Here is a 16130-nt window from a genome sequence, read left to right on the forward strand (position 1 = left end):
TCTCTTGAGGAGGTGGTTCCTTTGGAGGCAGACATTGTCTTACCCTCCCCATGTCTCCGGTAATGTCGTGGTGCTTTAGTATCTTAATGGCTTCTGGGGTTGGCTCCTTTTGCACTTAACATTTCGAACTTGGTCTGTTTTATTAATCACATTGTAGTTCAGAAGCAATGGGGTGGAAGCTAAAGTTAGGTTGATTTTATTCACTATTCATGTATAATAGATTATGAGATAATGCAGAGTGTTTATAATTTAAATTTCAGAAGTACTGTGAATGGTAGTGTATTTTAACTCCATCATGCCTGTGAATTTTACTTCTTAATTGTTTTCTGGTTGTGGCTTGAGTAAGTCAGGCTCTTTTTCAGCGTGTAGGGATCGTAGTAGATAGTAGTGTGTGTCTTATGGAAAGTGACACTTTAAGTCACTTTTTTCATGCAAGTGAGCAGGATGTATTGACTTCTTTTATGTGCCAACTATCGAAATTAATTACTTTTTCAAAGAATTGTTGTGACTGCCAAACAAAAATCATTTCTACTGAAAGAAGGAATCAGGGCTCCTTGACCGGTTGGGGGTCCTCTTAGTACATCTTCATTGTCACCAAGTTCCTGGGGTTGGGAAGCCGTCTGCCCTCTAGATACCACGTCGGAAGGGGGTCTTCAGGGTATTGTACATTCTGTGTTGGTTGTAGTTCATTCTCATTTTTGAAAGAGACTTGTCTCTTTATGGAAAGGGTGGGTTTCTTTTTTAATTAATTGCCTTGCTCCGGCCACGTTCACTTTTCATCCCTTTTTTTAGGAGCTTATGTGAAAATTTGTGGAAATGCAGTACAGTCCCTGTGACAGCATCTAGAGTCCATATATGCCGAATTCTTTGTTAAAGAATTTTGTAAAAGGCCTAAGACTCTATAGGTCCATTTTAAATCCATAGGCATAAAGGGAAAAACATTACTGCTACTGTTAAGACAGTAGCAGTCTTAACAGTAGCAGTAATGTTTTTCCCTTAAACATCATTCTGAGATGTACATTTCCCTGTCCCTACATTTTAACATTGCTGAAATCAGGATGCATTTTACAGTTGCATCATGTGATTAAGAATGTCACCTTTTTTCTTTGTTACTGGTACAAAAAACAGTGGTGTATCTTATAGTCGAATCCTAGTTTTAATGAAAAACGATGTATGTGTAGTCCTCAGATTTTTTGAGAAGCATGTTTGACAGAAAGTTCGTTTGAAGTCATTTTGTATTCCTTACAATTTGGGTTAGGAATTGAATTTAAAAACCAGTAACTTCTTTTTAAGTGCATCATTGTAGATTGTTTATAAAATTACAAAAATAATACTGTGCTTTAGAAATTTAGTTTTGTAGCTGAAAAAGTTCTGGAGGCAGAGGGTGGTGATGCTGAAGTATGTTGGGGATGTGTTTAATGCTCCACTGAACATTACTCTTAAAAAATGGTTAAGATGGTAAATTTCAAGTTACGTGTATTTTATCACAGTTAACATTTTTTTCCAAAAAAAGTAATATTATGCTTATAAAAAGTTTCCTCCATTTAGAGAGATACAGAATAAAGAAAGTTTTCTTTATCCCTTCCCCCATCCTTCTCATTTCCCTACTTCTGTACCCCTTCACCAGAGGTTTGGTGTGTACCTTTTTCGACTATTTCTCTCCCTAAGACTTTCCATTTAAGATATGTGTAATTTTCATTGACCCGTCAAGTTCACTTTTCACCACCACAATACATATAAGTGTAACAGATAAGTAAAATAAAAACATATTGGGGAGACAGTCACCTGGGAGGGGTCCTTTTTTTTTTTTTTTATCTTATTAGGGCTATATTGACTGCTTCATTCACATACTGTGATGTTTTTCCTAGAAGTGGTCTATGTAAGTGTATTTTGTAGCTGGACTGCTTCTAGTATAAAGAAGGCACAGGGACAGATGTAACATGGTGGCCTTAAATCAGTTGTTCAGCAGTAGGAGTCCTGACTTTTTCCTTCTGCAGTGGGTGGAACAGTTAGCCCTGATGACACCATGTCTGGGTGGCTGTAGCAGTTCTCTGCTGGTGGCCTCAGCTGGCTCCTCCACCCCTGAGGACTGCGGGAAGCCCAGCTTTCATCCGCGTCTGGTCTGCCCCATTCTTTCGGTAGCTGGTACTGTTGAGGGGCCCCAGCTCTAGGGGGCCTGCTCCCCTCGCGGCAACCTGCCCTGTCCCCACGTGCCACTTCCTGGGCCTGTTTCTCATCCTCGATGTTCACTTGGGTCTTGGGGAAGCGATCTGTGCACTGTATGTCTACTTTGTGTTCTTTCTGTATGCTCTTCATGGCTGTGCACCTTTCTTTCAGGGTGCTGGTTTTAATTCATACCAGTAAGCCCATTGGTGTGTGACTGCCTTGATAAATGTCTGTCTCTCCTGATGACAGCTCTGTGAGTTGGCCATCGATGTTATGCTTGCTCACTGTGCATCACCCTGGCTTTGCACAGACTTGGCACTTGATGTGCATTCAAAGAAGCTTTGTTGAATGAAGAATTTGATTTTTTTTTAATTTAATTTTACTTAAATTCAATTTAGTTAACATGTAGTGTATTATTAATTTTAGAGGTAGAGTGTAAGGATTCATCAGTTGTATATAACACCCAGTGCTCATTGCATCAAGTGCCCTCCTTAATGCCCATCACCCAGTTACCCCACCTCCCCTGCAGCAATTCTCAGTCTGTTTTCTATAGTTAAGAATCTCTTGTGGTTTGTCTTCCTCTCTGATTTCTTCTTATTTTACTATCTAAGCGAAAAAAAATCAATTAGAGAAAGACGGTTATCATATGATTTTATCATATGTGGAATTTAAGAAATAAAACCAGAGGATCATAGGGGAAGAGAGGAAAAAAAGGAATTTGATTTTTGATTATCTTACAGAGTGGAGAAGTTTGTGGGTAAGGGCTTGGTAAGTATCAGAAAATTTACAGGGAGATCTAGACCTCAGTGCCCTGCCAATTTGGTTTTCAGACACAGCTAAAACTTATTTATCCTGGAACTATTTGAACACTTCATCATTTTTTTTTGTTGGAATTCTTTTGAAAATGAATTTGGGCTTTGCAATACCCTCTAGCCTGGGTTTCTTTCAAGGGGAGGCAAACAGATCAAGTAGTTTTTTATCATTCCTTTTGAACACACAGTCATTCAGCATGAGTAGATATGTGAATTTCTGGAAATGAGAAGCTTGAAATAAACTGTTCTCTCACTGATACTTATTTTAATTCCAGAACATGGTCCAAGACAATTCCTGGGAAAGTCGAATTCTTCTCTAGTGAGGGTTCAGACACATCGATACCAATCCCGATAGTGCCACTACGGGGCGTGGACGACTCCTACCCACCCCAGAAGAAGTCTTTCATGATGCTCAAGTACATGCATGACCACTACTTGGACAAGTATGAATGGTTTATGAGAGCAGATGATGACGTGTATATCAAAGGAGACCGTCTGGAGAATTTTCTGAGGAGTTTGAATAGCAGTGAGCCCCTCTTTCTCGGGCAGACAGGACTGGGCACCACGGAAGAAATGGGGAAACTTGCCCTGGAACCCGGTGAGAACTTCTGCATGGGGGGGCCCGGTGTGATCATGAGCCGGGAGGTTCTCCGGAGAATGGTACCGCACATTGGAAAGTGTCTCCGGGAAATGTACACTACTCATGAGGACGTGGAGGTGGGAAGATGTGTCCGGAGGTTTGCGGGGGTGCAGTGTGTCTGGTCTTATGAGGTAAGAACAGAAAAAAAAAAAAAAAAAAATCTGTTAATTTCATCATTAGTTCTGAACCAATCCTAGGAAATGAGTGATGATATCTTCTTTAAGGCTCAGAGTTGGTATGAGGGTATTATACATTTTTACCCAAGTTTTTAAAATTTGAATTCCTTCTTTGTATCTTTTATCCTTCATTTTTAGAACATACTTTCTATTCTTTGGCCTGATACCTTAGTGAATAAATAATGGCATTTGGAACCCAAAGAAATGATATGGTTTACTGTAGGTAACAGCAATATTTTTATGATTATCCAGAACATTCATTTAATCTGACTTCCTCTGATTCTGCCGGTGTGATTCTAAGTGTGTCAAGGTTCCCTTTCCCTCTTCTCCTGAAGGCCTGACTTTTCTGTTCATGTTGACCCACACAGTTTTGAAACTCAGCATGTTTAGAATTCATAAAAATGAGTAATGATTTAAAAAAAAAGCCAATTGCATTTGACTTTACATTTATTTAAAACCTTGACTTTTTAGACAATATTTGTGACCTGGAAGTTTGCAATATGGTTGTTCTCTTCCGAATAGTTGGTAGGCAGTCTCGGAGTTATCTTGACACACAAGTGCAATTTTTGGTAGGAAGTCTACTTGTAGAGGTTTTGTCTTTAAATGTTCTCGAGAACATGAGTTCGCTTTTGACTTTTCTTTGTTTTTATTGGCAGATGTGCACCTCTTGCCTGCAGTTACAGGATCTGATATTAGTCAGAGTGGAAAAAATTATTTAGGTTGTGTTGTGTTTAGATTGATAAACTACCCATAGTTGTGAGGAACAGAGGGAACTTGTAGACCTTTGCCCAAGAAAAAGAAGCACACTTTCTGATGTAAACTGTTAGCTTTTGTTATGAGTTAATTTTCTAAAGTGCTTGAGTGAAGAAAGAGTATTCTTGCCCGTACTTGTCTCCCCCCCAGACTTGCGTTAAAGGTTTCCTAATAACTGTTTCTTTTGTTTGAACTCTTAGGGAAGTGGGCATTTTCAAGAAGACAGGAAGTAGTTTTCATGTTCATTTCTAATTATAAAAGATACATTTTAAATCTCAACTGTGTTTGGAGTGAAACCTCTGATCTTTGTGGGTCTCCCCCCCACCTTGCATGCAGGGAGGATTGGTCACTGGATCTAGGGGGGAGGTCGCTGTGGTCATGAATTTTTGCAGCGAGGAAGCCTCTTTAGGGATGTCTTGCAGTTTCCAGTAGAATACAGAAGGCAGTGTTTCTGCATTTTCCCCATTCTTAGTTTAGTAGTTACAACCTTAGCATGTTTCATTATGGTTAAAACATGTAGTGCCTTGTGTATTTTGGGATGTTTTATGCTATTTCTGATCTCTGAGAACCTAGCCTTCCTGCGGGAATTGTGGAGGATAGGCCTACTTTTGAGAGAGAATTTTTAAAAATACCTGTCTTATAATCTGTCACTTACAACGGTTACTTGTAAATACAGTAATTTGTTTTAAAATTAAAAGCACCACTTTTACTCATGTCCTTTCTTCAATACTCAATTATTCTATCATTTTGGCAGTGCAGAATTACATTAAACACTTACACAGTTTACAAATTTCACTATGTAAATTCCCTCAGATATTTCAAGGTACATGAAAATAATTAGTCTACTTTTCTTAAACATTCAAAATACCTACATCTCAACCTAGACAACAAATGTTTCCTATTACTTACAAAACTTTTAAGTTTAATAAATTATATATATATAAAAAATACTTGTCTTAGTGTTGTATTGCTGTTGTATCTTACGTGCTGCTAGATAGACAGCCGCAGAGCCAGTACCTTGTTATCAAGAACTCTAACCTAATGTTAGTGCGAAGACATTAGAAAGTATTGTCCTGGGATGCCTGGGTGGCTCAATTGGTTGAGCAGCTGCCTTCAGCTCAGGTCATGATCCCAGCATCCTGGGATCGAGTCCCACATCGGGCTCCTTGCTCCACAGGGAGCCTGCTTCTCCCTCTGACTCTGCCTTCCACTCTGTCTGCCTGTGCTCGCTCTCGCTCGCTCTCTCTGACAAATAAATAAAATCTTTAAAAAAAAAAAAAAAAAAAAAAGAAAGTATTGTCCTGGGGGGCTTCAGGGATTGAGAGATAGTTCAGCACTTTTTCCCCCATTATCTTGTAAGAACCAAAATTCTCTCGGGCCCGAAGTTGGGATGCTGGAAATTGTCCCTTCTGGATGCTGGGAGCCACCTCTTTGACCAGAAGCACCTGGCAAAGGGATCTGATGCAGGAGGAAGCTCCCTCCCTGGGTGGTTCCCATCCCTGCCTAGGATCCCTGAGGAGTGGAATGTGGAGGCCTGTGGGCAGTGTGGGGGTGGTGTCCCTGCTGCTTTTCTTGTGTTTAAGTGTCTGATGATGACAGAGCTTTTCCTAGGTACTGCCCTTCTGTGAGCTCCTTTTATGGGAGATTATCTTCTCCCAGAATGTGGCTTGTCTTTTCACTTTAAATGTGATACTCAGCATACAAATTGTGAATTTTAAGTGTGGTCTAGTTTCTTTCTTTTCCTGTATGGTTTGTGTTTTCTGTGCCTTGTGTAAGAAAGCCTTCACTTCCTTGGGTGGCAGGAATGTCTTCTACATATTTTTCTGCAGATTGGAAGTTTTGTGTTTTATGTACAGTTCTTCATCTTTTTCTTTTTTTAAGAATTACATTTGTGGGCACATGTACCATTTTATTAGACCTTAAGTTTCTTTAGGCCTTTTTGTTTTGGTAGTGCTTTAAGTCCTCTTAACGTAAGTTATTATTAGGATTTATCATTGTGTTCACCACTCAGGCGAGAATAATCCCTCATGTGGATGAGAACTTTTATTAAACTTCCTGTAAATGTAGTTTCTCCATCAAGGTTCACATTATGAGAAATGATTGAGGTGGAGTCTTACGTTAAAGATGATTACGTTAAGCTTTGGGTCTCAGAAGGTGCTTATTTAGCTCTTACAAATCTAGATGGAGGGTGTACATTTTTTTTTTTTTTTGCAAGTTTGAAATAATGCCTTGGGATTACACTTAATTAAAATGACTCACAAGAAACAACTGTTACAATCAAAATCCAGATTCATTTCTAAGCTTGTTTTGATTTTTATTCTTGTTTATAGACTTGTTTTGATTTTTATTGGTGTTTATTAATATATGGCTTTAAAAAACTTTATTTGGAAATAATTTTAATTTTACAGAAAAACAAAATAGCACAAAGCACATCTGTACGCCTTACGCTCAGATTAACCTGTTAACATTTTACACCACTTGCATTATCATTTCCCTCTGTTTCTGAGTGTATCCCCCCAATCCTGCGTACAGGGACATAGGGCTGTTCCTCATTTAAGAGTAACTAAACATTGTGGCTCTTAACTTGAACTAACATCGATGTATTTTGACTAAGAATAGGGAAATGCTCTCATGTAACCATAAGTACAAATGGAAACTTTAACCTAGTGTTGATACTCTGATTTTATCTGCTGATGAGGTACAGTCCCACATCACAGGACCCAGCCCAGGGCGAGGGATTGCATTTGATTGTTGTCGTGGCTCTAAAGCCTCCATTAGTCCTGACCCTTTGCACAAGTCTCTTTCTTAATCTTGTGACTTCGGCATTTTCGATAAGTGGCTTTAAATACTTTATTTTCATAATAAAAAATGTGTTACCGTAAGGTGATCTTTAGTAATGCTCAATGCTTACTGAAACCTCCCAGCCCAGAATGAGAATGTGGGCCGTGAGGCTGTTAACAGTATTGGCAAAGTGGAGCAGGCAAACCTGGTTCCCCCTTATCTCATGTGGGCTCGGCCTTACAACTCAAGTTACATGGGATTTTTTGAAGAAGTATTATTATTATTATTATTATTTTTCAAGATTTTATTTATTTGAGAGGGGGAACAAGTGAGAGAAAGAAGGAGTGGAGGAAGGAGCAGAAGGAGAGGGAGAAGCAGACTCCTCGCTGAGCAGAGAAACAGGGATGTGGCGAGATTGCAGAACTCCAGGACCATGACCTGAGCTGAAGGCAGGTGCTTAACAACTGAGCCACCCAGGTGCCTTTGAGGAATTATTGAAAAATTTGAAACAATTTACTTAGGCAAATAAATGAAATACCATACAACTCTTTTAATTAGGGAATAAAAAGACAATTGATCTAAATAATCTTTTCATTTTTCTTTTGACTTTTTATTGAAGTGTATATTATACCTATGGAGAAGTGCACAGATCAGTAAGTGTAGAGCTCAGTGGATTTTCTTAAACAGAACACGGCTAGCTAACCAGCAACCGGATTTTGACTTTTTTAATTGTTAATTCAACATTTGACTAGTGGTGAAGGTATTTCGAGTAGAAAATAATTGTTAGTAATGAAAGTGGGAGCTAGGCATAGGAAGATTTGGCAACTTTAAAAGATTTATTTCATGCCATCACATGGCTGAAAATTTAGAAGCTGAAAGAGTTTATCAGGACAAGTTTTCTCATCTCTGTCCACCAGGTTCCCCTCAGAGTCCACCACGGTGGTGCAGCCTTAACAGGTGTGCCATGTGAAGATAAAAGCCACAAAGTCTATATATCCTCCCGCATGTGTTGCTTACTATCCGTATCTTGCTGGTTTTCACTCCCAAGTCTTACGATTTTCCAGTTGCTACGTAAGAATCTTCGTCTTTTTTTTTTTTTTTTTTTTAATGGACATTCAAACTCTTTTCAGTTCTTTTCAGCAGTGTTTCTAATCAGTCCCTTAACCCAGTGTTTTCCGGCCTTTTTCACATCATGATACACACACTGAGGTATGTGGGGCCCCATAGGGCTCCTGCTACCCCACCCTCTACCCACGGCACTCCTCGACCCAGACCTGAAGGGATTGTCATCTTGGCCCAACTATAGTGTCTGGGATACACCAGTATATACGGAGACACACCAGCGTGATGCTCTGAGTTAGCTAATATTCATTAAGCAAGCATTAGTGAGCCCAGTACTGGCTTTCTAAACAGGTTGGAAACTACAAAAGCACAAAACACAAATGGCCGTTTTTTCTCTTTCAGGGCTGTCATCTAATTGAGGAGACTAAAATATTTATGAAATGGTTGAGAAAAATGTAAACGTGTAAAAACCCTGTGATAGTGATCTTAAAACAGTACAGGGAAGGGGTAAGATCAGTGATGTTCTTTTTAAGGAAGGCATATCATCAACGGAAACTGGGAGTTTAGAGCAAAATATGTAAAAAGAGAAGGTTTTCTTTGTTAGTCTGACTGGCTTAGAAAGGAATGTTGAATATCTTTGTATCAGAAGCCTGGGAATTTTTTCCTTTAATGATGGAAGGGATAATGTTTCAGCTGCTGGTTATCATGGAGCTGGTTTGTGTCTAGTGGTGCCTTCTTCACACCTTTAGGCTGCTTGTTACCCTTACCTGGCTGAGAACCATGCAGGGCCCTAAATAGCTAGAATAGATGCTCCAAATACAGATCACTGTCACTGGTTGTTCTTTGAGGCAAAGCTCCTGTGTGGTTTTATACAGAGCCTTTTGTTCTGGCTTGAGGGTTCAGTCTCCAAGCTCTTAATAGATCATAAGGGCAAATTGTCATCCAAAAAGGGCGCTGCCATAAAAGACTATATCAGCAGTGAGTGGGAAGGATGTGAAGAAGATGTGAAAAATAAGATGAAATGAGACTGTGAACAGCACAGAAGTCTAAGACCCACCATTGTGTTATTGATTTTTAATTTCATTCCATATGGTTGGAGAACATACACGTTGTATTGTTTCAGTTCTTTTAAATTTATTGAGACTTTTTATGACCTACATATGGTTACCCTGGAGAGTGTTGTGTGTGTACTTGAGAAGAGTGTGTTGTACTGTTGAGTGTTCTACGGATGTCTCTTTGGTCTAGTTGATTTGTATGTTAATTGTCCTTTTCCCTGGTCATCTCTTTGTCCTACCCATTATTGAAAGTGGGATAGTGAAGTCTCTGATACTTCTGGATTGTCAGTTTCTCCCTCTCAGTTGTGTTGTTTTTTGCTTCATGTATTTTGGGGCTCTATTGTTAGGTGCATATGTGTTTTTATCATTATAAAACGCCTTCTTTGTCTTCAGTGACAATTTTTGTCTTGAAGTTTATTTGGTCTGATAGTATAACCATTCCAGTACCTTGTAGTTACTATCATGTGCTTTATCTTTTTTCGTACTTTTGCTTTTAGCCCGTTTGTGTCTTTTTTTTTTTTTTTTTTTAAGATTTTATTTTGGTGAGAGAGAGAGAGAGGTGTGTGCATGGAAGGAGGGGCAGAGGGAGAGGAAGAGGGAGAAAGGGAATCCCCAGCAGACTCTGCACTGAGTGCCAAATCCGATGTAGAGCTCTACCTCATGACACTGAGATCATGACCTGAGCAGAAATCAAGAGTCAGATGTTTAACTGACTGAGCCACCCAGGCACCAATGTTTGTGTCTTTGTTTTTAAGATTTTACTTAATTATTAGAGAGAGAGAGAATGAATGAGATGGGGGGAAGAGCAGAGGAAGAAGCAGACTTCTCCACTGAGCTGGGAGCCAGACGTGGGGCTCGATCCCAGGACCCTGGGATCATGACCTGAGCTGAAGGCAGTCACCTAACTGACTGAGCCATCCAGGCACCCCGTTGGTGTTGGTGTCTGTGAATTTAAAGTGTGTCTCTTGTAGATAGCATGCAGTTGGATCAGTTTTAAATTGGGGTCTTTAATCCATTTACATTTAATGTCATTACTGATAGGGTAGGATTTGTGTCTGTCATTTTGCTCCTCCTTTCCTAGGTCGTCATGTCTGTTTTGTTTCTCTGTTCCTGCAATGCTGCCTTCTTTTGTGTTAAGTGGTTTTTGTACATTTTCACTCTTTTGTCATTTCTTTTATTTTTTAAGAAGCTACCCTAAGTATTACAGTAAACATCTTAACTGATAAACAAGAAGTTTGGATTAATGCCAGCTTAATAACTATAGTATACAAAATCTTGGGCTTTGATAAAGCTCCATTTTCTTCTTATTCCTTCCTATTATTGTCACACAAGTTGTATCTTATATGTGATAGGGCAGTCAACACTGATTTGTAATTACTGCTTTGTGCAGTTGTCTTTTAAATCAGATTAGAGGAAAAAATGTTAACAATATATTTTTATAAAATTTTTAAAAAGATTTTATTTATTTAATTTTCAGAGAGAGTGAGCAAGCGAGCATGCATACACAAGCAGGCAGAGTAGCAGGCAGAGGCAGAGAGAGAAGCAGGCTCCCTGCTGAGCAAGGAGCCCGATTTGGGACTTGATCCCAGGACCCTGGGATCATGACCTGAGCCGAAGGCAGCGGCTTAATCAACTGAGCCACCCAGGCATCCCAATTTTTATAAATATTTTTATAAATTTTCTGTTTGCTTATGTAGCTTCCCTTATTGGGCTCTTTATTCACATGTATTTGAGTTAATGTCATGTGTCCTTTCCTTTCAGTCTAAAAAGCCTCCTTTAATATTTCTCATAGGACAGGTTTGCTTGTAACAGATTCTCTCAGGTTTTTTTTTTCTTTCTTTCTTTCTTTTTTTTTTTTTGTATCTGGGAATGCGCTAATTTCTCCTTCACTTTTGAAAGATGGTTTTGTTGGTAGAGAATTCTTGGTTGACAGTCTTTTTCTTTCAGCACTTTGGATCGAAGCTCTCTGGTTTCCATGGCTTCTGGTGAGAAATCAGTTGTTCATCTCATTGAGGATCTCTCATATGCGAAGAGTCTCTTCTCTTGTTGCTCTTGAGACTGTGGCTTTCAGTGGTTTGATTACGATGTGTCAAGGTGTAGCTCTCTGAGCTTATTGTACTTGCAGTTCATTGAGCTTCTTGGGTGTGTGGATTGTTTCTCATCAAATTTGGTCATTTTTCAGCAGTTATTTCTTCAGAGGTTTTTGTCCTTTTCTCTTTATTGTTCTTCTCATTATACAACTGCCATATGCATATGCTTGGTTCTGTTTATTTTTCTTTTCTTTATTCTTTTTTCTTTCTCCCTTCAGACTGCATAATCTCAACTGACCTGTCTTCAAGTTTACTAATCCTTTATTTCACCAGTTCAAATTTGTTGTGACTTTTTTGTTCCAAGTATTGTGACTTTCAACTCCAGAATTTCTACTTGGTTCTTTTTTTTTTTTTTTTACAATTTCTACTTCTTTATTGGCTGCTCCCCTCCCCCTTTTTATGTCTCATAATTTTTTGTTGGAAACAAGACATTTAAAATAATATAGCAACTCTGGAAATCAGATTCTGCCCCCTCCTCAGGGTTTGATGATGTGGCTGTTATTTTGTTAGTGATTTTGGGGGGCGGGAATTTTGTAAAGTCTGTATTTGTGTGTGTGTGTAACTACTAAAATCTGCTTGGTTTGCTTTGTGGTCAGCTAATGATTGGACAAAGATGTCCTCAGAGACCTGGAACTAAGAACTCTCCCTGTCTTTGGTTAAGGGCTTTGTGTACTTGTTGGTGCTTGCCTGCAACGCTCACTATGCAGTTTTCAACTCTCAGCCTCACTTCTTGCTTGTGCAGAGCCTCACAGTCAACCAGACGTGAGAGCTTAGGGCCTTCTCTGATTTTCCCTGGGCATGTGCACAGGTTCCCACAAATATATTGAAACTCTTCAAAGCCCCTTATGGACATGCCATACCCCGACTTTTCTTTTTAAGCTTTTTGGTTAGCCTGTGTTTTACCCATACTGTTAGCCACCTCCTGAGGCAGCATGATATTCAACAATTGCCTATGATCATTTTTAACAAATATTTCCTCCCTTCCCCACCAACAGCTTTTTTGGAAAAAGAGGGCTCTGAATCAGGACAAATAAAGACAGCCTTATAAATAGGGTCTTCTAAGAAACCACTAGGCAGGTCAGATAACAGTTCTCTGGGAATGGGGCTTTGAAGGAGCTCCAGTCTTGCTCTGTCCCCTTCCAGTGGCTGTCAGGCTGCTGGCTTTCACCATGATTGTGGACTGTTGGTTTTCAAGGTTACCACATTGCTCTGGGCAACAGGGAAGAGGAATGGGCAAGTTAAAATGCCACAGGATTCACTATTCCTACTAAAATTTCACTGTTTTTCTTGCATAAACACTTCCTGGGTTACTCTAAGCCTTTGGCTAATATCCAGGTCCTGAAAAGGTTGCCTGAAGCTGTTTTTTGCCCATGTTCTCTTTGCTTTTATGGGGGGGAGAATTTTTGGATGTCTATACTTCATCATTTTCATTGATGTCACCTATGACCATCAGTAATGGAGCCTCAGGGGTGCCTGGTGGCTCAGTGGGTTAAAGCCTCTGCCTTTGGCTCAGGTCATGATCCCGGGGTCCTAGGATCGAGCCCCACATCGGGCTGTCTGCTCAGCAGGGAGCCTGCTTCCTCCTCTCTCTGACTGCCTCTCTGCCTACTTGTAATCTCTGTCTGTCAAATAAATACATAAAATCTTAAAAAAAAAATAGTGGAGCCTTAGCTTCACAGCTTAAAATTTGCCTTTTCCAATTGTATAAATCACTCTGAATATCCTCATCTTCTGCTTATGAAGTCAGGGAATTGTGCTCTAAAAATTAGAAAACTTCCAACCAATCAGAATATTCATATGTATTTATTTTTCAAATAAATTTTGAACATCCGGTAAGATCAAGACACTCTTCTATTTGGGGGCCCAACAGTTCAGAAAGGAGGCCTATTCTCTCCTATTCTGTTGGGGCTGGGCTGGGCTGGGCTGCAAAGGGACAGAGAGTAAAGTGTAATGTGTGAGATGTTTAAGACATAGCAAGGGGACAAGTGTTGGAATAGGGTGAGCAAGGGACAAGAGGTGTTAAGATGAGGCCAGGTGGCACACATGTTGAGGAAAACGGGAGTGAGTGGTGAGGACGTGCCCTAGGACACAGTAGGCCTGGTTTTGAATCTCCACAAATCATTCATCATTCTTCACCAGCTGTGTGATCCCAGGCAACAAGCTGTATAACTTCTCTGGACCCTTACCTCCTTGCAAAAATGGCATAAGAAATTGCCTACCTTGTAGGAATGTTTCAAGGATACATTGAGATGCTGCATATTAATCCAAGCTAGTGCTTGGCACAGAGTGAGGGCTTATGAAATACTTCAAGTATCTGAAAAGCTAAGCTGTTCAGAGCCCATTCCGTGAGGACTTTGCATAGGTTTTGACCTGTATAAACAGGTACTTGAATATGACTTGTAGGAACACTGGGGTGTTGGACTCCTTGGTTTTTGCTTTTAAAATTTAGAGAAGAATATTCTGACAGAACCAGTCAAGGTTGACCGAAAATGGAGAAGTTAGTTGCTTTGGACCTGTAATAACTGGCAAAACAAAACCCTCCGTAAGTACATCAACATCTCTGAAGTGGTTTCTCTGTTTGGGGTATGAGTCTTGTGCTTGCAAGGGAGGAGGTGTGGATCTAAAGGCAAAGGGCTCAGTCTTCACCAAGTTCAAATTTGGTAGGAATGTGTTAAAGATGTTCTAGGTTTCACATGTTAGTCCCCTTTCTTGTGATAAGGCTGCGGCTAGACATGTTATTGAGTTGACAGGAGAGGGCTCCTTAGCCATGTTATCAGGAGGTGGGATCAGTATATCATTTTCTTTATCTTAAGCTAATAGCTGAATAGTATTTTCTGTATAGTTGGAAAGATTGAGATCACATATGTCATCAGCTCATTTCCTGTGATAAACTGACAGTCTACTTTTTAAATCACGTTAGTATTCATAGTGCTGTATGAGCCATTTTGAGGTAATAAGAGTAAAATGAGCTTTAAGGACTTGCTATCAGTATGTGAAAGTGGACAAATGTATATGAAAAATACTGTACTACCTCATAATAGTAAACCAGCAAACCAGGGTGGAATAGTGTGAGCAACACAGGTCAGTGTGGAGGGCTGGGGAGCCACTGGGATGGGTGGGTAGGGAGGAGAGTGCACAGGAGGCTTGCATTATCTGGGTCACCCCCGTCTCTAAAAGTGACTGGATTTCTGGACTGTTCTGCACAATGAGGATGGTATCCCTTCACATTTGTAAGAGGTTGAGGGATGGCAACAACAAAGCTTTGTAAAATTTTTAATTCCAGTAATTAATTGTCCTTGTTGAACTGAACCAGTAAGACCATCTGGCACCGGCAGAGTGACCAGTGAGGGAACAGAGGCAAGAATGAACCCGATGGTAGCCATGTGGTCTGGGTCAGGAAGAGACAGTCAGAGGTGAAGCTCCTTCAGGCGTAAGAGGGTGTGTTGGACGTCAGTTTTCCAGACTTAGTGACGGGAATATGTGTGTGTGTGTGTGTGAGTGTGAGTGTGTACTCCAAGCATTAACATGGTCCAAAGGTCTTCTGCTAGGCTGCTCTTTTTCAAAGGGAAGCTGTTTATACAAGAATCACTTGAGGTGTTTGCTGTAGAGCAGGTTTCCAGGCCCAAACTGAGAACCAGACTCTTGGTGGGTAGATTCCAACGATCTAGGCTTCTCCGATAGTTCTTCCTGCTCGTCTTTGAGAACCATAGATGCCATGAATACTCAGCAACATTTCTTATGATCCAGTGACACTTTGGTACTAGGTAGAAACTGGAGTTATGTTTTGGCTAATTGGCATCTCATTTAGCTCCTGTCCTATGCGGAGCATTGCCCTGGTCGTGGAGAAGACAGAAAAGGGAGTTTGGACTGTGGTCTTTCCAGTATGAGACTTAGTCCAGGGGGCAGGGAAGCAAACTTGGCATCTCCTTCCTCATATGTTTGACAGACTAATGCTTTATAATCTTTCTTCCTTTCTTCTCTTCTTTAAGCCATGTTAATTGCAGTGAGTTGTGTAGCCGGATGAAAGTCCATGAGGGTTGAATGCTGGTCAGCAGTAAATCTTGAGTAATGACAAGGGAAGAAGTTCTATTTGATGTGATGACGAAAACAGAGAACTTTTGGCCAGAGATTAAACTGAAAAACACTTTAAAGCTAAAACCAAATGATATTTTTGAAGATCTTTTTTGTCTCTGCAATTGATGATTTAACAAATGTCTGTTTATGTGGTCTGGTTATAAATCTTTCTTGAGCCTTAGCTTGCCTTTTTTCTTTATCCTCAGCTTTTGCCTTGAACCATAACTTGCGATTTGTTTAATCAAACAAATGTCAGTTAAAAAAAAAAAAAGAAGGAGTTACAAAGTCTTTATTAATTACTGTGGTGGTTTTAACATTCACAGGTTGTTTGGAATAATCTTCTCTCCTGGTGGTAGAGCTAAATTTCCCTCCCCTTGACTGTAGGCTGTACTCATTTTTAATGAATGGAGTAGGGAATAGGAAGGATAGTAACTTCTAGAAAACCTGGCAGACACCCACTTGATATCAGCAGTATTAAAGTAGTCATATTTATATCATGTACTCCCAAATGCGATGGGATG

The 16130-nt window shown here is 40.0% G+C and overlaps 1 protein-coding gene across 1 annotated transcript in view; it reads left to right on the plus strand.

The window, feature by feature from the left end:
* Positions 1 to 16130, plus strand: part of CHSY1 (chondroitin sulfate synthase 1) — a 70838-nt gene that overhangs the window by 12308 nt on the left and 42400 nt on the right. Inside the window, exon 2 of the mRNA XM_082736662.1 lies at positions 3254 to 3749. Within this exon, the coding sequence (XP_082592788.1) occupies positions 3254 to 3749 (496 nt within the window). The remainder of the gene's footprint in view (positions 1 to 3253; positions 3750 to 16130) is intronic.

The sequence above is a fragment of the Mustela nivalis genome (genome assembly GCF_964662115.1).
Source record: "Mustela nivalis genome assembly, chromosome: 6".
NCBI lineage: Eukaryota > Metazoa > Chordata > Mammalia > Carnivora > Mustelidae > Mustela > Mustela nivalis.